The sequence below is a fragment of the Haliotis asinina genome, chromosome 12 (assembly GCF_037392515.1).
Source record: "Haliotis asinina isolate JCU_RB_2024 chromosome 12, JCU_Hal_asi_v2, whole genome shotgun sequence".
In the NCBI taxonomy this organism is placed as follows: domain Eukaryota; kingdom Metazoa; phylum Mollusca; class Gastropoda; order Lepetellida; family Haliotidae; genus Haliotis; species Haliotis asinina.
Window position 1 is genome coordinate 19814553 of NC_090291.1, and position 19865 is coordinate 19834417.

The window sequence follows — 19865 nt, forward strand, 5'->3', positions numbered from 1 at the left end:
TTAATATTAATAATAAGGAAATTCTAGCCGTAGAACTCTCCCAATTTTCAAGTACACAGAAGTTGTTATTAGAAGAGACAACAAAAGCTTCGTTAGTCTGAACCTGTGATGTGCGTAAAACCCACAGAAACAGCAACAGGTTATATACATTGACAACATTTGTCTGCTTGCTACCAAATAACTACCTGGAGACATTTTCTCACTGTCTGTACACACTGCCATAAAACACTGACTGCCCCAAACTGAGAGGGCAGATTCCTAAGTCTTCTGTGAATCTTTAACTGTTATACATGGTATACTGAGTAGACATCAAACCTCATTAGTAATCACCAATCAGCACCAGGGTCGTACACACTGCCCAGTCACCATCAATGCTACAACACACACAGCCCAATCAGCACCAGGGTCGTACACACTGCCCAGTCACCATCAATGCTACAACACACACAGCCCAATCAGCACCAGGGTCACAGACACGTTATCCAATCACAATATACATCCACTACAATCACCATCTGTGTTATGTGCAGATTATCCAATCAACATTTGTTATACATAGAGTTTGTCCAATCAACATATGTGTTTATGCAGAATGTCCAATCAACATCTGTGCTATAAACAGATTGTCGAATCACCATGAGGTTAAATACACAATGTCAATGCACCATTATTGTCGCATGCACGCTCACTAACAGAGTCAGGGTTTTGGGCTGGCTGTCCAATTATCATTAGGTTCACAGACACACTGCCCAATGACTATCAGTCTCATATATAAATAACAAAAATATATATTGGTACCAACATTCGGAAGGATAAACAAAGCAAACCTGTGGAAGCCGCCACAGAAGCTCTTTCTCGAGTTCCAGACTTTAAAGCAAAGTCTTCAATGCCAGTGACCAGTGAAACAGTAATACCTCTACCTTAACCCATGTGTTACACTTTCGCGACGATATATTGCAATACATATTACAATACGCCAACATATATCACAGAATGTCGCAATACAAAAATATTGGCAATTATGTAACCCAACCCTACGATGACATGTGTCAAGAAGGTCAGTGATCCTGACCACCGGATCTCGTTAGTCGCCTCTTACTGAAGACCAACTCTAACCAGGGCCCATGTACCTGTTGTGTGGGGATTGTATGTTAAGCGCGTAAAGTGAACAATTATTGAGTTTATTGCACAGTAGAAAACGTGATAGGTACATGTTTTACTCCTCCGTATAGCCAGGTGGGTAGCTGATGGTGACGCTAGAGGGGCAGCTGGGTGTTTTGCAGCACTTGCCGGGTTTGGGAGGCAACATTGTGCATGAGGCTGGCAGTGTGAAGTCATAGCACCTGAAACCAATATACGGTTATACTTAGCATGTTTAGCATCATACGCAACACTTGTGACATCATGCATAGCATTTGTGATATCATACACAGCACATGTGACATCATATATCACGTGTGACACCATGCTTACAACGTGTGGCATCATAAATGGCACGTGAGGCACCATACACAGTATGTGTGACATCATACACAGCACGTGTGACATCATACGCAGCACGTGTGACATCATACACAGCACACGTGACATCATACACAGAACACGTGACATCATACACAGCACGTGTGACATCATACACAGCACATGTGACATCATACACAGCACATGTGACATCATACACAGCACGTGTGACATCATACACAGCACATGTGACATCATACACAGTACATGTGACATCATACACAGCAAGTGTAGCATCATACACAGCACGTGTGACATCATACACAGCACATGTGACATCATACACAGCACGTGTATCAGACACAGCACGTGTGGCATCATACACAGCACATGTGACATCATACACAGCACGTGTGACATCATACACAGCACGTGTGACATCATACACAGCACGTGTATCAGACACAGCACGTGTGACATCATACACAGCACGTGTGACATCATACACAGCACGTGTGACATCATACACAGCACGTGTGACATCATACACAGCACATGTGACATCATACACAGCACGTGTGACATCATACACAGCACATGTGACATCATACACAGCACGTGTATCAGACACAGCAGATGATGGAGATACATGACCTGTTGTATGGTACTAGAATCTATAGAATCATCCATATAACCCGTAGCATCTTGCATGACACGTGTAGCATCATACACAGCACGCCATTTGGATACGATGACATGTCATCAACTCTGACCTCTATATCCTGTTATCCGGTTGATGTTGGAGGACACACTAAATCATGTTTGGTGAAACCCACGGGCAGGGGTGCGGTGCTGACAGACATAAAACATAACCACAGTTTGCTAGTGTTCCTAGGGGAAGCAACCCGGCATTGCAAATCGTGGTTTCTTGTATGGCCCTGCCATACCTACCCCTCACCTGAAGCGGAAATGCGTGTAACCTGTGACAGTGCAGCAGTGATGTCAGTGTATTGTAGTATGTAATCAAAGAACAAGCACTCATTCAAGCAAGCGCCTTTGTCAAAGAAAAACACTCGTCCACAAAGTAAACACTCACAGGTCGTCACAGGCATATCGCCCGGTCTTAGCATCCTGGCACGTGCATCTCTGCTTGCATCCGTCTTTAAACGACTGTCCCTGTTGGTAGACTTGGCCATTGAAAACACAGCCTGTACCTGCGGAAGATTACAAACATTTGCCGTTATAACGTATCCTGTAACAACTCCCGTGTTATAACACATCTTTATCTTACCACCCATTCAGTTGAGACCCGAATTCGAGTCCTCTTAAGGGTACATTTCTCGTGTTGCCTATAATAATGTTTCGGACATTTTGCGAAAACCTACGTAAAGCCATACTCACGCACCTCACTTAGCTGCTGCACCTTGCATTAATCATACACCTGTTTTATGGTATACATTTCAATGACCATGTGACATATGTTTGAGTTTTCAAACTTACAAGATGCACAGGACTACATTGAATGGGGACCTCCATACGAAACTTTTTCTTATATATTCACAATGTTTAAAAGTGAAGTGTGCATCAGTTTTAATCCCATGTGCACTTTACAAAAGTAAAATGGTCACCTACTTGTTCCTGTAAAGGTCCCGCTACCGGTTCCAGTTCCCGTCATTGTGCCGGTTCCAGTTCCCGTCATAGTACCAGTTCCGGCTGAGAAAAAAGCATTAACTTATCAGACAGTTGTGCCAACAGATGTACAAAGGTCCTCATTTGTGTTTACCTAAGCATTACATTGTAAACATTACCCAGTTTTACAACTGACCAGTAAATATACTCACAACACATGTTGCAAGTCTTGGCGCAGTTATCCCTGGCCCATTTATCATACTGACTGTTGGTACAGACACTAGCACCGTAGGCAGCACAGTTCTGGATCGTGTCCACACAAGCACCTGCAGAAGCAGAATGTGGTTGTAAGAGTCTTTAGCATGACACTTCTCACAGTAAAACGTCGTGATCGTTATTTGAAGGGGAAAAATGTATGTACTGACATGCATTACTTTTCAAGATGACATGACGTTTTTCGTGTGTGTTGTGTTTTAATTTGCGTTTTCTTGCGTATTATTACCTGTCCCACCGGGATATATGATGGTGCCAGTTCCAGTTCCGGTTCCAGTTCCACCAGGGTAGATGATGGTCCCAGTGCCTGTTCCGGTTCCGCTTCCGGTTCCAGTTCCACCAGGGTAGATGATGGTCCCAGTGCCTGTTCCGGTTCCGGTTCCGGTTCCGGTTCCGGTTCCGGTTCCACCAGGGTAGATAATGGTTCCTGTTCCAGTTCCAGTTCCACCAGGGTTGATAATGGTCCCAGTGCCTGTTCCGGTTCCAGTTCCGGTTCCAGTTCCGGTTCCTGTTCCGGTTCCAGTTCCGGTTCCGGTTCCACCAGGGTAGATAATGGTCCCAGTGCCCGTTCCAGTTCCAGTTCCAGTTCCAGTTCCGGTTCCGGTTCCGGTTCCGGTTCCGGTTCCCCCAGGGTAGATAATTGTACCAGTACCCATTCCGGTGCCTGCAGAGTTCCTTTACATGTTTATCGACGTTAACATACAATTTAGAATTAGCATTTTACTTTGAAATGGTTGTCTAACAGTATCTGTCTAGCAGTATCTGACCAACATTATCTACCTAACAGTATCTGACTAGCAGTATCTACCTAACAATATTTGACTAGCAGTATCTTTCTAACAGTATCTGACTAGCAGTATGTTTCTCACGGTATCCGATCGCAGTATATGACCAGCAGCAACTGAGCAGCATTATCTGCCTAACAGTATCTGCCTAGCAGTATCTGCCTAGCAGTATCTTTCTTACAGTATCTGACCTGCAAGATTTGTCTAACAATATCTAATAGTATCTGATTCGCAGTATCTGTCTCTTAGTATCTGACTAGCAATATCTGTCCCACAGTATCTGACTAGCTGTATCTGTTTAGAGGTATCTCTCTAGGAGTACAGTGGAAGCTGTCTTACTCGGACCCTAAGTAACTCGGTTTTCTATAAAATTCGGACCGAATTGTTGGTCCCGGCAGAAGTTAACTAAGCTATCATTACATATAGGCTACATTACATATAGGCTAATTCGGAGTTCATGTAATTCGGATTTCGGACTGAAATCTCCGCCCTTCAAGGTATAACAATATCAGTGTAGTAGAATCTGACAAGCAGTATCTGTCTATTGGGTGGGGATGGGGGGTTTCACACTAACTGAATTAAATATTTATGATGTACCCACCTTGACATTTGTTACAAAACTTCGGGCATGTGGTTACCGCCCATTTAGCGTACATTGCCTGAGTACAAACATCGGTTCCATACTGAGCACAGTTTGGTGCTTTGTCCACGCACGTGCCTGCAAAAACAAGAGATTACAAAAGATTTTACAGACACGACAATTCATTCAATAATAAGCATTTTGTATTTTGAAACAAAACAACTGTTTTCCATGACATCCAGTGAATATTTCACTGTTTTCTGGAATACTTTATCTTAAACTGACTGTCTGCTCATATTCATGAAGAGGATCACTGGATTGTCTGATCCTGATTATTTACAGAGTGAGGCTTTATACAACAGACAGACAAGAGAGCAAAGAAGCAAACACAACCAAATCATCTGATAAACAGACGCATAGGCCACTAATCATACTCATATATATTTCCAAAACAGCTTTAAATAACGATCGAAAAACCATTGAAAAACGGAGAGAAGATTTGGTAGCTTCAGTTTTGAGGCAAAGTCTTTACTTTCATAATAGATACGGTTCCATCAGCCATTAAAGATGTGTAACTAAATCGTGGTCGTTACATTTAGTGAATATCTCATATTGCCCCTATCTAGATCACGGTATTCATTTTGTGTTGCAATGCACCAATTAATATGGAACCCTAGAAGGGCCATTGTAGCGTTGTCGCCCTCTCAAAAACAAGCAAAAAGTGGCAAAATTAATCAAAGTGCGACAATGCGACAATGCTACATTTCGACCATTTATTTCGGCCAAATATTTTTTCTATTTATCCAAAAACCGACAATGCGACGTATTCATTTCAGCTTAGATGGGACGACAACGCGACATATTTTGACCTTGAAAATTGTCTTTATGTTGCATTGTTGGCCACGCTTCTTCCATCGCGTGTGTGTAGATGATATATGTGTATAATCGCCATCACGTCTTCAACGGATGTTGTCCAGACATACCCTGTGGGTTTTATACGTGCGCATATACTGCCATCGCCAGTACTGGTATATCACAGTACCTGTTCCGGTTCCAGTTCCAGTTATTGTGCGTGTTCCGGTGCCAAACGAATTAGGCTGTGATCATAACTGAGTGAACGGATTTGGAGTTTTAACAGGTATTTGTGTAAACGTGGTTACAGCGATGAAATTTGTAGCTGTTTATGTTGACTATTGCTGACATTTTACAATGAAATGCATTGCATATTCGTATTTTCTCGGAGTTTTTCGATGAATTAGTATTTAGCAGGAATGAATGAGATCGACAGTGTATGTGGCACAACCTTATGAGTTTTGCGTTAATGGAAATTACTCTCACACGTATGAGTGAATCATACAATTATAGGAACTAGCCTAATACTCAACAACGCAATTTACAAAATAGGAACACGTGACTGGCAAAGTGTAGTGACTGATGTGATCAACTATAACAGACAAAGACAATGGCATATATTGCATATTCATATTTTCTTGTTTACTCGATAATATGCACAGCCTATTTGACAAGACCGTTGACTATGACTATTGTTGACTATTTTCTAGATAGTTGAGAGAGTTCTCACATATGTGTATATGTTTCTGTATGTATAAAGACCTTTAGATTATAACCTCTTGCAACAAACTTTTAGAACAATTTATGATCATCTGAATGTGAATGTTCATTTAAATCTGATTGTGTTCTGTACCTGAACCAGTTCCAGGTCCAGTGATTGTTCCTGTTCCTGTTCCGGTGCCAGTTCCAGGTCCAGTAATTGTTCCTGTTCCGCTTCCTGTTCCGGTGCCAGTGCCAGGTCCAGTGATTGTTCCTGTTCCGGTGCCAGTTCCAGGTCCAGTAATTGTTCCTGTTCCGGTTCCTGTTCCTGTGCCAGTTCCAGGTCCAGTAATTGTTCCTGTTCCGGTGCCAGTGCCAGGTCCAGTGATTGTTCCTGTTCCTGTACCTTAGGAGAAACCCTATACTCAAATTTTCAAAATAAGAACGCTTGGAAGTCAATCTGAATGCTATAAAACGACGAACGAGTGACTGGCAGAGTACTGGGGAAGAGAATGTCTGATTTATAAGTGAAATCAATCCTATGTGACTGTTGTGAACACATATTACTAACAAGGACGATGAAACAAATTGCATATTACTACTTTCTCATTCACTCGATTATATACGCAGAGTATTTGGCACAGTCGAATGGATATTTTCTAAATAGTTTAAAGAGCTCTCACATATGTGTGTATATGTCATAAAATCATAGAAACTAACATTTGTTGCAGGTCAAGGCACAGTTGTCTGTGGCCCACTTCTCGTATTGACCACTGCAGACCGTGCTGATGTCGTAACTCTTGCAGTTGGTCAATGTATCCACACAGGTACCTGTCAAAACAAACATTCGGCTGACTTTTCTCTATTATAGATTTCAGTGTATTGTAGACATATAGCTTGAGTATTGCCGAGTGTGGCGCAAAACTAAACTCACTCAATCTATTATTATTTTTTCTCGTGTCGATGTTTGGCCTTTAGATAATAAACCGTTACAACAAATTTCTAGAACGCAATCTAGTGTGAGTGTTTGAATTAGATAGGATTCGTTTCCGAACCTGAACCTGGTCCTGGTCCAGTGATTGTTCCGGTTCCTGTACCGGTGCCAGTTCCAGGTCCAGTAATTGTTCCTGTACCGGTGCCAGTTCCAGGTCCAGTGATTGTTCCGGTTCCTGTACCGGTGCCAGTTCCAGGTCCAGTGATTGTTCCGGTTCCTGTACCGGTGCCAGTTCCAGGTCCAGTGATTGTTCCGGTTCCTGTACCGGTGCCAGTTCCAGGTCCAGTGATTGTTCCTGTTCCGGTGCCAGTTCCAGGTCCAGTGATTGTTCCTGTTCCTGTTCCTGTGCCAGTTCCAGGTCCAGTGATTGTTCCTGTTCCTGATCCCGCACCTTAAGATAAACCCTATACATAAATTTTCAAAATAACAACGCTTGGAAGTTAATGTTATTTGAAGACAAGAGAGTGACTGGCAGAGTATTAGTGCAAACAATGTTTGATCTATCAGTGAAATCAATCCCCAGTAGCAGTTGTGTTCGAATTTCACTGGCATAGCCAATACAATTTGGAGAAATAACGTTCATTTCGTTGTTTTGTATTTCAGTTTTAATTTACTCCAAATTGCCTAATGCCGTTTTGACACTGGACTCCCCAATGATATTACTCCAGGCACTGTTCTATCCAGGAAGTGTATTTTCCGTTTGTTTTAGTTGAAAACGTGTTTTCGTGATGTGTTGTTCTTAGAATTGTTCTTAGTATCAAACTTTTTTTTTCTTTGGAAACTGTGTGAAGTTCGTCCAAGGTCCAAGCAGCACCACAGACACGGCAATTAATTGCATGTAATGAATAGTCTGCAGAATTGTTTTTATAGAAATAATGTTATTTAATAAATTGATTTCATGCTTTGGAAAAGATTAATTTGGTTGTTTAATTGGCCTCTGTTTTTATCTATTTTCTTAACAGTTGAAAAAGCTCATGTGATATGTGTATATATCATAAAATAATAGGAACTAACATTTGTTGCAGGTCAGTGCGCAGTTGTCGGTTGCCCACTTCTCGTATTGTCCACTGCAGACCGTGCTGGTGTCGTAACTCTTGCAGTTGGTTAGTGTATCCACACAGGTACCTGTTAAAACAAACACTCGGCTGACTTTTCTCTACTGTAAACTTGTCATTTAGACCTGTAGATTATAATACAATGTTTCAGAACACAATATATGATCATCTGAATGCTTCAATAAAATATGATCCATTTCCGTACCTGTACCTGTCCCAGGTCCAGTGATTGTTCCTGTTCCTGTACCGGTGCCGGTTCCAGGTCCAGTGATTGTTCCTGTTCCAGTGCCAGTTCCAGGTCCAGTGATTGTTCCTGTTCCTGTTCCAGTGCCAGTGCCAGTTCCAGGTCCAGTGATTGTTCCAGTTCCGGTACCAGTTCCAGGTCCAGTGATTGTTCCTGTTCCTGTTCCTGTGCCAGTTCCAGGTCCAGTGATTGTTCCAGTTCCAGTGCCAGTTCCAGGTCCAGTGATTGTTCCTGTTCCAGTGCCAGTTCCAGGTCCCGTGATTGTTCCTGTTCCAGTGCCAGTTCCAGGTCCAGTTATTGTTCCAGTTCCTGATCCTGCACCTTAATGCAAATCCTATACTCAACTTGGAAATTTACATAACAAGAAGGCATGGAAGTGAATGATAATGCTGTGTAAAGACACGCGTATAACTGGCAGTGTATTGGTCGAGAGTGTTAGACTTGCCATCAGCTCCCTGTGGCTGTTGCAACCAAATATTACTGGCAAAGACAATAAAGAAAATGACATAATTATTTTCTCATTCACTCGATTATATACGCAGAGTATTTGACACGACCGCGTGGCTATTTTCTACATAGCTAGAAGAGCTCTCCCAGATGTGAATATGTTATAAAGTCGTCATAACTAACACTTGTTGCATGTCAAGGCACAGTTGTCGGTTGCCCACTTCTCGTATTGTCCACTGCAGACCGTGCTGGTGTCGTAACTCTTGCAATTGGCCAGTGTATCCACACAGGTACCTGTTAAAACAAACAATCGACTGACTTTTCTCTGCTGAAAACTTGTCATTTAGACCAGTCCTGTTCATTATGAACCGATTCAAAATAATATTTCATATCACAATACATGATCATATGAATGATGAATTAAAAACTATCCTTTTTGTATCTGTACCTGTCCCAGGGCCAGTGATTGTTCCTGTCCCGGTGCCAGTTCCAGGTCCAGTGATTGTTCCTGTTCCAGTGCCAGTTCCAGGTCCGGTGATTGTTCCTGTTCCTGTCCCGGTACCTGTTCCAGGTCCAATGATTGTTCCTGTTCCAGTGCCAGTTCCGGGGCCAGTGATTGTTCCTGTTCCTGTTCCTGTTCCGGTGCCAGTTCCAGGTCCAGTGATAGTTCCGGTTCCTGATCCTGTACCTTAATACAAATCCTATACTCAGCTTGGAAATTTACAAAACAAGAATGTCCTGTGGCTGTTGTAACCAAATAGTACTAGCAAAACCAATGAAATAGATAGCAAATTCATTCACTCAATTATGTACGCAATGTATCTGACACGACCGTATCACAATTTTATAAACAGTTCAAGCAGTTCTTACGTGTGTGTATTTATCATAAATATATGATATAGGAACTAACACTTGTTGCAAGTCAAAGCACAATTGTCGGTTGCCCACTTCTCGTATTGTCCACTGCAAACCGTGCTGGTGTCGTAACTCTTGCAGTTGGTCAGTGTATCCACACAGGTACCTGTGCAAACAAGCACTCGGCTGACAATTCTCTGTTATTAATTTGTCTATTCTAACGTGAGGCCTTTAGATTATAACCCCTTACATCAACATTTTACAACACAATTTATGATCATATGAATGTTGAATTAAAAATGATTATTGCCTGTACCTGTACCTGTTCCAGTGATTGTTCCTGTTCCGGTGCCAGTTCCAGGTCCAGTGATTATTCCTGTACCGGTGCCAGTTCCAGGTCCAGTGATTGTTCCTGTCCCGGTGCCAGTTCCAGGTCCAGTGATTGTTCCTGTTCCTGTTCCGGTGCCAGTTCCAGGTCCAGTGATTGTTCCTGTTCCGGTGCCAGTTCCAGGTCCAGTGATTGTTCCAGTTCCGGTGCCAGTTCCAGGTCCAGTGATTGTTCCTGTTCCTGTTCCAGTTCCAGTTCCAGGTCCAGTGATTGTTCCAGTTCCGGTGCCAGTTCCAGGTCCAGTAATTGTTCCTGTTCCGGTGCCAGTTCCAGGTCCAGTGATTGTTCCTGTTCCGGTGCCAGTTCCAGGTCCAGTGATTGTTCCAGTTCCGGTGCCAGTTCCAGGTCCAGTGATTGTTCCGGATCCTGATCCTGTACCTTTACAAAAAGCATTCACTCAGCTACGAAAGTTACAAAATGAAAACGTATGTTAATGCTGTGTGAAGACAAGCCTGACTGGCAGAGTACTCGTGGAGAGAATGTTTGTTCTTACAGTGATAATATTATGAATCCTCATATGACTCAAGTGATAAAATGTCTCTGGCAAAGACAATGAAATCAATTGCATATTACTACTTTCTCATTCACTCGATTATACACGCAGTGTATTTTACACGACCGAATGACTATTTTGTAAACAGCTGAAACAACTCTCCCAGATGTGAATATGTCATAAACTCGTTATAACTAACACTTGTTGCATGTCAAGGCACAGTTGTCGGTTGCCCACTTCTCGTATTGTCCACTGCAGACCGTGCTGGTGTCGTAACTCTTGCAGTTGGTTAGTGTATCCACACAGGTACCTGTTAAAACAAACGCTGATCAGATATTACTGACAAAGACAATGAAATACATGCGCAAACAGCATACGACGCTTCGTGCAGGTCAGAGAGCCCAGTTAGTGTACATGAGATTCCTACGACAAAATGACCTTCCAAAAGGTTTTAAACGCCCATGTACCAATACCAGTCCCAGTTCCTGTAATCGTTCCAGTACCGGTCCCAGTTCCTGTAATCGTTCCAGTACCAGTCCCAGTTCCTGTAATCGTTCCCGTTCCCGTTCCTGTTCCTGTTATTGTTCCCGTTCCCGTTCCTGTTATTGTTCCCGTTCCTGTTCCTGTTATCGTTCCGGTTCCGGTTCCCGTTTGTGTTCCAGTTCCGATTCCTGTTCCCGTCATAGATCCACCTGGAATGATGTAAACGACGTCATTATAATATTCATTACCCTATATTTATTATTTACCATGACCACATCTTATTTACTGGTGAGTAAATTATTCTTCATACAGATCTTAGAAAATAAGTAGGAGAGATAATGTGTAGCTGCTGGAAGGTGTGATAGATATGAGCAACTTGCATTTCATGCAGGTCAGTGCGCAGTTCTCGACTGCCCATGTGGCGTATTTCGGGTCGTTACAGATGGAGGTGCCATAGCTTTTGCAGTTGGTGAGTTTATCCACGCAGGGTACTGTTATAGAAAAAATATGTCAACATCTTGAAAAATGGTAAACTACAACAATAAAGACATGAGTTCTATTGTTAGAAGGGGAAAGGGGAGGGGGGGGAGTGATGTTACGCCGCTTTTAGCATTATTCAAGCAATATAACGGTGGCGGATCCCAGGTCCTTTTGGAAGAACATTCTTTCTAGGCATGTTGCATGTCAAAGATTCCTTTCGTTTCTATATGGATATTGCTTAAAACACATAAAGGAAGTACGTCCTGAGTATGAAATGGCCTACCTATGCCGATACCTGTGCCAGTGCCGGTGACTGAAATAAGGCAATCATGACTTAACATCACGTGACTTTGCTTGACTTTACGTCTCGTACTATAGCTGTTTTATATGAGACCTTTCTTCTCCAATATATCTATAAATTCACCACTGTACGCGGGGGTACATTCGCACATTGATTAACGTCTACTAAAATGGTTACGGGGGCAAAACAGCTGAAGGGGCCAACTTGATCCCAAGCCGAATACCAAGCCCAGTCAGTGGTATTCGCACACAGATACCAATACTTCAATTTTGAAACATATTTATGCTTATGTTTTTTCTCGCAAAAAGGGACAAACGAAATACAGCTAGTCCTTAGCGTTCCTAAAGAACATATATGTGAAATGACTGTCTAATATACTTATAACACCCCCTCAGTATATGTAAAGCATCTTTTACATCGACAATGGCGTAAACTCCAGATAACTTACTTTGGCCCTGTCCGGAGCCAGTAGATGTGCCGCCAGTACCAGTGAAGTGACATGATGGTTTGCTGCAACACTCCCCAGGGGCTTTGGTTAAGGGACAGTTCGCGGGCAGATTGTTGTAAACTTGGCATCTGTCCGTAAAAGCAACATTAATACTCATATATTAATATCAATATGATTATCAATCAATCATTTTTCACAAAAATATGAGCGTATCCTGTCCCATCGACACAAACACACGCATATGCCAACCAATTGTTCATCTAAACACGGGGACGTGTATTGTTAGTCACACTTTATTTTGTTGGTGGAGTGTCAGATTTGGAAACGTCCTTCATATGTCCAAAATAAACAAATTGATGCATGCCTAAGGCATTCACTGTTGTAACCATGACCAAACAATCTTTCAGGATTGATTTGCAAAGAGATGATGGCTGATTGTAATGTATTATTTTTGAAATATAGCCATAGCATAAAGAAAAACACTGGCAGCTGGATGATGATGTCAAGAAAACAATGACTCCGGATATTCCAACGATCTCAGCCCCGTGAATGCACGTAAATATCAGTAAAATATTTCGGGTATGGTGAAAAGGGAAACGATCAGTTAGAAGCAGTTTGGAATCTTAATTCTTCCAACAACAGATAGTACCCATATCTGCACACGTTACTCTTCGCCAAGAGTGCTAAACCGTCCGGAAAAAGAAGGTTATCATCGACTTCACTTGCCAAAACTAGAAACAAAGATGAATGTGAGATGTATGGTATTAATTTTACAGAGAGAAAATATTTTCCAACAATTTGACTGAAGATTCATTGTAATTGTGACCTTGATTTGTCCCAATTCATTAAGAAAGAGCCGAGGCGTCAAAAATAAAAATACACAAATCAGAGTTCATTCAAATAGTGCATATAGATTCACGTAATGAGACAGACACCTCATCACACGTTTTCTCACTGACGTTGACGGATGACGTCAGCAAGACGCCTATTGCATAAGTCCAAGAGAGTCTGTCCACGTTTCTGTCGCTTTGTTGGTGTTGGTACACGCTGTCTCAGCCGAGGATCAAGATGGTCCGAGAAAGGTCCAGTGGGGTTCATGTCTAGAGAACGCGCTGACCAAGGCCAGACGATGACGTAAACTTTGCACGGGTATTCTCGAACAATTCTAGCAGTGCGCGGTCTTGCCTTGTTTTACATGACACTTCTTGTCTGTTGTCTCAATAAAGGGCCCCATAAAAATTCTGAGCACTTGATCTCTGTGTCGCTTGGCATTCAGATTTCCATTCAGAACCAGTCTTGTTTTCTGGCCACAAATGTCGCTCCATTTCCTTAACGCCTCCTTCATCGATGACCTTCTTGAACACAGTTTGGCGACAGTCGCTCTACTCTACGTCGAAAAACTCGAACTCTGACATCGTTTTTGAACAAGTTGAACCGACTTGAAGAGCACTCTCTCACAGCCACAGCTGACGTACAGTTCGTTCGTGACCACTGCAGCTGACGGCGTGGACGGGTCAAGGCCATTACACGCAAGGGGGCACGGTAGACTCGTACAAGGTCAGAGCAAATCGTCGTGATGACTTAATTTTGCCTGGTAGTTGATTTTTTTTTATAAAAACTAAAAATCAGATGACATTGGTTGTCTAAATAAACATTACCTTCATGTGTATTTCATATTCAAAACGCTATCGACGTCGAGGATATTGCTTACTCCATTATAAAACCAGTTGTAGACCTGATACTATTAAGGCGTTTCTTCATACTACGATATAAATTATGATATACATATTTTATCTATATAACAATATTTTCATACATTTAACAGACACATGTAAGGATTGTTTTTATTTTTATATTGTACGTATCTAACAGGTATGGTATTCAGAATTCGTTCATATGAAAAATATTTTTTTTAAAACTTAGACAGACTGAATTTCATATTTAAAATGTGTTATCTCAATTTTAAGTTTTAAAGTTAAATGCGTTGCTGTTAGGGGAAAGAAATGAAGCCACATTCCGTTAACTCACACGCGCGTGTGTTTATCGGGATTTCTTCTCACACTGAGCTAAAATACTTAGATACAAATATAGCAACCTTTATTGTCACAGCAGTGGTGCAGATAAGATAATTCTTTAAACCTATCCTTCGGGGACCAGCGTGTCACACCTGACTAAAGGTCAGTGGATCTGCTGGCTTGAAGGAGAGACTTGCTTTACACGGTGTTTTTATATCGGGGAATACCAGCTTAGCGTTGCTGATTTGGGGTGAAAACGATAAGTGATGCACATCGTTCATGTTTACCATATACGTGAACACCACGTGGGCCTGGAACAGAGGCATCTGGTGTGAGTGCCTAAGGGACGCAACTCTGTTTGGCAAGCGTTGTACCGTACGCTCGGTATTTTGACGTTAGAACAATGTTCCTTATATCACATTAGCTGGATTAATGCCGGGCATCAGAGGAACAATCAGATCAATGACCACGTCTACCTCTCGAATTTGGATTAGGATTTGGATTAGGAATCGTCACATCCGGCATGTAGCGATGCGTGGTCCTGTGCAAGGACTTCAGGCCACAAATCAATTAAAGTTAAGCAACGATGAGCGCGAAGAGTTCATGCATGGGGATCGTGTTTGGCAACTTGACCCCTTAGCGTTTATAGGATTTCAGTTCTGCCCCACGACGAAGCACATGTGGTCTCGCCTTAGGAACGTGAGTTTGGTCAAACTTGCCCTTGTTCACCCAGCAGAATATGAGTACGCGTGGGATAAGTGACGTCACTAATAGCATTTCATAGCTTGAGTTATCCGGGGTAGTCGGTGCTTCTGAGCAGTGTTAAGAAATAAGTGCCGTACAAATGAATAACATTAGAAAATATTATTAACATTATTATTAAGTTCCAACAATCAGACATTGTTGCAGAATCTTACAATGCTTTGCATGTGTAGTATCCTCTAGTAGCGTCCACACATTCGCAGCTTTGGTCGCAGCCGTCAGTCCATTTTTGGCCTTGTTGGTAAGTCTTGCCCTTGTAGGTGCAGACTGAAACACAGCCAAGTACTTACATCAGCCTCTATGTCTATTAACGGTCTAAAGTAACCATCCTTAATGGTTTCAATGTTTGTCTTGAAAATAACAGCTTAATATTTGTACATTGTCTGATCCATATTTCATCAACAATATATTCACAAGACCCATATCTGGTAGTATGAGATAGAACTACATGCCTTAAAAGAGGACTTTAACAATGTTGGTATCGGCTGTGACAACCATTTATTTTTATAAAATCGACGCTGAGTACAAGCACTGTAGACATTACAGGATTATACGCCGCCTGTAGGATGTGGTTCCAAATATCAAAGAAATAGAAATCCCAACTGAGTCAGACTTTGGTTGAGGGGCCCTAAGAATTCTTAACTTTGAACGTAGTTCAAAGTTCACAGGGCTACAAACTAGAATAACTAGCCTAGTTCTGTTGTGACAGTCCTTCCATCTCAACCCTGATATGTTCTATTGAGTAGAGGTCTGAAGGAATGAGTGAGTATGGTGTTCCGCCGCACGTTCAATATTCCACCAATATCACAGCAGAGGACACCAGAAATGGGTTTCACACACTCTACCCATGTGGGGAATCGAACCTGGGTCTACGACTTGACGAGCGAACGCTTTAGCCCACCGCCCCGGGACTGAAGGAACAGCTGCCATTCAACTTGGCATTAACAATGACAACAACCTTAAAGTCGAGATGTCTTGATGGTTATTTGGGGGGTGGGGTGGGGTGGGGTGAGCATTATTTGATTTCAAGACACATTTATTTTCGTACAGTTTTATATTAAGCATAGTTACTGTTCAAGGAGAATAGATGCGTCGAATGAGAACTGTAAAGTGTAAACTAGATTTACACGTGGGTGTAATCTAGGAATGTAAGATGCAAACTAGATACGAGTATGATTGTCAGTTTCACACTAGACACTTCTGTGGTAAGTTGAATGTTTGAATGGAACAACGGGATATAAACCACGGTGGTTATTAAACTGGTCTGTCATTTTTTTTCTTGAGGACCATTACATTGCTACCTTTGTTCTCTGCAAGGTGTAATTCCAATGTGACTGTATAGTGGGTGAGTACTTTTAGGCCGTACATGGCGGCGCTCTGTAAATAATCGAGTCTGGACCAGACAATCCAATGATCAGCAGCAGGAGCGTCGATCTACACAACTGGGATACAATGGAATGTGTGAACCAAGTCAACGAAACTGACCACTCGATCCCGTCAGTCGCCTTTTACGACATTTATCGTCTAATGAAGGTCAATTCTGACCCGAATCGTCACATGTCCAACGAAGTGTATGATCATGCTTCTCAAACGTTTCTCGAAACATAACGGTCGGCATCAGTTTACACAAGTATACACACAACAGTTGAATAATATCTATCACACATTAAAGAGGAACAGAAAGTATCACTGGTCATATTGGATGTTTTAAATGATAAGACACGCAAAAATGCAAAACTGGGTACGTTCTCTGTGTTGTTTTGGCAGTATGTACATAATGGTTGCGTTTGCATAGACAGAAACGTCAGTGTATATACTGATTGGTTGAGTCAGTGAGTTTAGTTTTAATCCCATGTTGGGGAATCGAACCCTGGTCTTCGGCGTGACCAGCGATGGCTTTAACCACTAGGCTACCCCTACGCCCCTTCTATTCATTGTGGGTTTAAGAACTGTCATCGCTGCCATGTACCAGCAACCGTTAGTAGATACAATACATTGCGTACGTTGGTGGGGTAGGTTTACCATTCGGTATGAACTCATATGTACTTCATATAAAACGTTATCAATGGCCCTTAGGCCAACTATAGGTGAATTATCATCCTTAAGTTCCTAAAAACTCGTTGAATAAAAAAAATCAAAATGATTTCATCCATGTTAAAAGTGGATCTAAAAGTTTTTTATCTTCTTAAAATACCCCTGAAGACATCCTGAAATTAAGTGACAATTAATATCATCACTCCTCACAGCATTGCAATGACTAACAAGAGATAGCAAACCTTGTCAGATACACATTTAATTGTACAGTATATGCGACAGTCGCAAACAGCAATTTTCCCTTAGGCGTAAGTTAACGTGTAGGTGACGTCACCTAACTAACCTGTGATCTGCCTGACAACATCGGCGCCGAGAGACACGGCGAGGCAGCACGACAGCACGGCGATTATTCCTGTCGCCATGCTGGAATTTCTTTGTAATCTAAATAGATTCCGTCTTTTGCTCCCGATTTATACCGACCCCAGTGCAGCACGATAGATAGGCATGTCAGGCAATGACGTAATGGACGACAGCTATAAATGGTCACACTGTCTCGACTAGCTTCACAAATAAAATAAAAATGTAACGTAATGATAAAATTTATTCGGCATTATTTCCATATGTGCACCTTACACTGACGCATAAAGGCTTTAATAAACACAAATAATAAACAAAATGTTTACGAATGCATACTCGATCTCGTCACTATTCAGATGGAATAAACCATCCTCTCCAACATTCGAATGTTAAACAGTAAGCTATGACTGAATTAAGTGAGTGAGTGAGTTTGGTTTTACGCCGTTTCTAGCAATATTCCAGCGATATCAAGGCGGGGGACACCAGAAAATGGACCTCACACATTGTACCCATGTGGGGAATCGAACCCGGGTCTTCGGCGTGACGAGCGAACGATTTAACCATTAGGCTACCCCACCGCCCCTAATTTTAAACTTCTCTGTTCTATTACGTGATCTCGTCTTGTGGAATATATGTGAATTAGTCTAAATAAGCCAGTTTTCTCATGTGCGACCACAAACAGAATACACCACAAACGCAGGGTGATTTAAATGGTCATTTTATTTGAGAACATCTATTCTTTTCTTTCTTGATGCTCTTGGGAAATATAATGAGTGGGTGAGTGTGTTTAGTTTGACACCGCACTGAGCTATATGGCGCCGCTCTGTTAATAATCGAGCGTGGACCAGACAATCCAGTGAACAACAGCATGAGCATCTACGCAATTGGGATAAAATGGCATGCGTCAGTCATGTCAAGTATACTCATCACCCGATACAGACAGTCGACTTCTACAAGCGTGTGTTGTTAAGGACCAATTCTATCACCGATCTTCCCGGGTCTGATACGGTATCTTAACAGTATTAGGAACAGCTGCTTTATCTTTCTTGATACTCTCGGAAAATGTAACAGACAGGTGTCTGACTGTGAAAACATCACTTCTTGTAGATACCTACTATGTAAACATTGACTAGTTGAATAGTTGAAACCTAGACCATTGCTAGTTGTGTATTCCTGTGCTACAATTCAAGATTTCTATCTGCTAATTACTTGTCGTCAGTGATTAATGAATAGAATGCATCCAACGTCGATGCCCGAACATATGAAATCCCTACTAGAGGTGTAAATCAGTGGCGAGTTGGAAGCTTTAAGCGTGCAAGAACCAATGGTCACAGGGGCACAATAGTTTGCTTGTTGTTTAACGAACCACCCAATAATTTTCAGGTAATATGACGACGGTCTGTAAGTTTCCAGACCAGACAACCCAATGATTGACTTCAAGAGCATTGGGCAAGTGGTATATGTGGACATTCGTCAGCGTCCATGATCACCGCATCTGACGACGGGCTTGGTACTAGCCCAGATCTTCACGGGTTGCGTAAGTGTTAAGGCTTACGTCTATGACTTTTCCCCACAGATGAAGCTGCTGCGCAAGAATATACCTTAAATTAAACACCTTTAAAACAAATACACCTACCTCAATTCCTTATTCACTAAAATCAGAGATATTTGAGTGTGGACGAAATTAAACCAACGATTCTCACTTTGCAGATGCGGGATCCGTGAAGATCCGACTTAGAATTGATCTTCAGCAACCCATGCTACTAAAAGGATCGGGTGGGCAGGCTCGCTGATTTGGCTCACACATGTCATCGTATCCGAATTGCGTAGATCGATGCTCATGCTTTTGATCACTGGATTGATGGTCCAGGCTCGATTATCAACAGACCGCCGCAATATAGCAAGAATATTCCTGAATGCGGCCTACAACTAAACTCACTCACTCACTTGAACTCACTCATTTCACTGAGAAGCACAATCACGAGAATTGAACACAGACACATCTGCCATATTAACATTGACGAACTCAATGCCATATAGGGACCTGTTTATTATCTTTACACTTTGTATCTGATATATTTGACAATTGAATTAACCGCCCATACGTCCCTGGTCGGTCGGTAGCCTAGTGGTTAAAGCACCGGCTCGTCACGCCGAAAACCAGGGTTCAGTTTCTCCCATGGGTACAATATGTGAAGCCCCGTGAAGATGTGAAGATGTACCTACCAAG

General features: G+C 42.1%; 1 protein-coding gene across 12 annotated transcripts; it reads right to left on the reverse strand.

Annotated features, from left to right (window-relative positions):
* Nucleotides 1-92: 92 nt before the first annotated feature.
* LOC137257334 (fibroin heavy chain-like) lies at nucleotides 93-17784 on the reverse strand. 12 transcript variants are annotated; one of them, XM_067794624.1, is made up of 22 exons: nucleotides 17622-17764; nucleotides 15400-15511; nucleotides 12468-12595; nucleotides 12002-12031; nucleotides 11619-11729; nucleotides 11223-11447; nucleotides 10955-11065; nucleotides 10197-10640; nucleotides 9930-10040; nucleotides 9468-9707; nucleotides 9203-9313; nucleotides 8534-8893; nucleotides 8288-8398; nucleotides 7335-7664; nucleotides 7000-7110; nucleotides 6434-6685; nucleotides 4750-4866; nucleotides 3593-4027; nucleotides 3303-3416; nucleotides 3094-3174; nucleotides 2558-2675; nucleotides 93-1343 (listed from the first exon to the last, which is right to left on the reverse strand). In XM_067794624.1, the coding sequence occupies exons 1-22, from the start codon at nucleotides 17698-17700 to the stop codon at nucleotides 1217-1219; spliced, it is 3858 nt and encodes a 1285-aa protein (XP_067650725.1). In that variant the 5' UTR covers nucleotides 17701-17764; the 3' UTR covers nucleotides 93-1216. The 12 variants fall into 12 exon arrangements, with proteins under 12 accessions (XP_067650725.1, XP_067650732.1, XP_067650727.1 ...); XM_067794631.1 differs by having other exon boundaries at nucleotides 11259-11447; nucleotides 17622-17742; XM_067794626.1 differs by having other exon boundaries at nucleotides 11229-11447; nucleotides 17622-17719.
* Between the last annotated feature and the right edge of the window lie 2081 nt (nucleotides 17785-19865).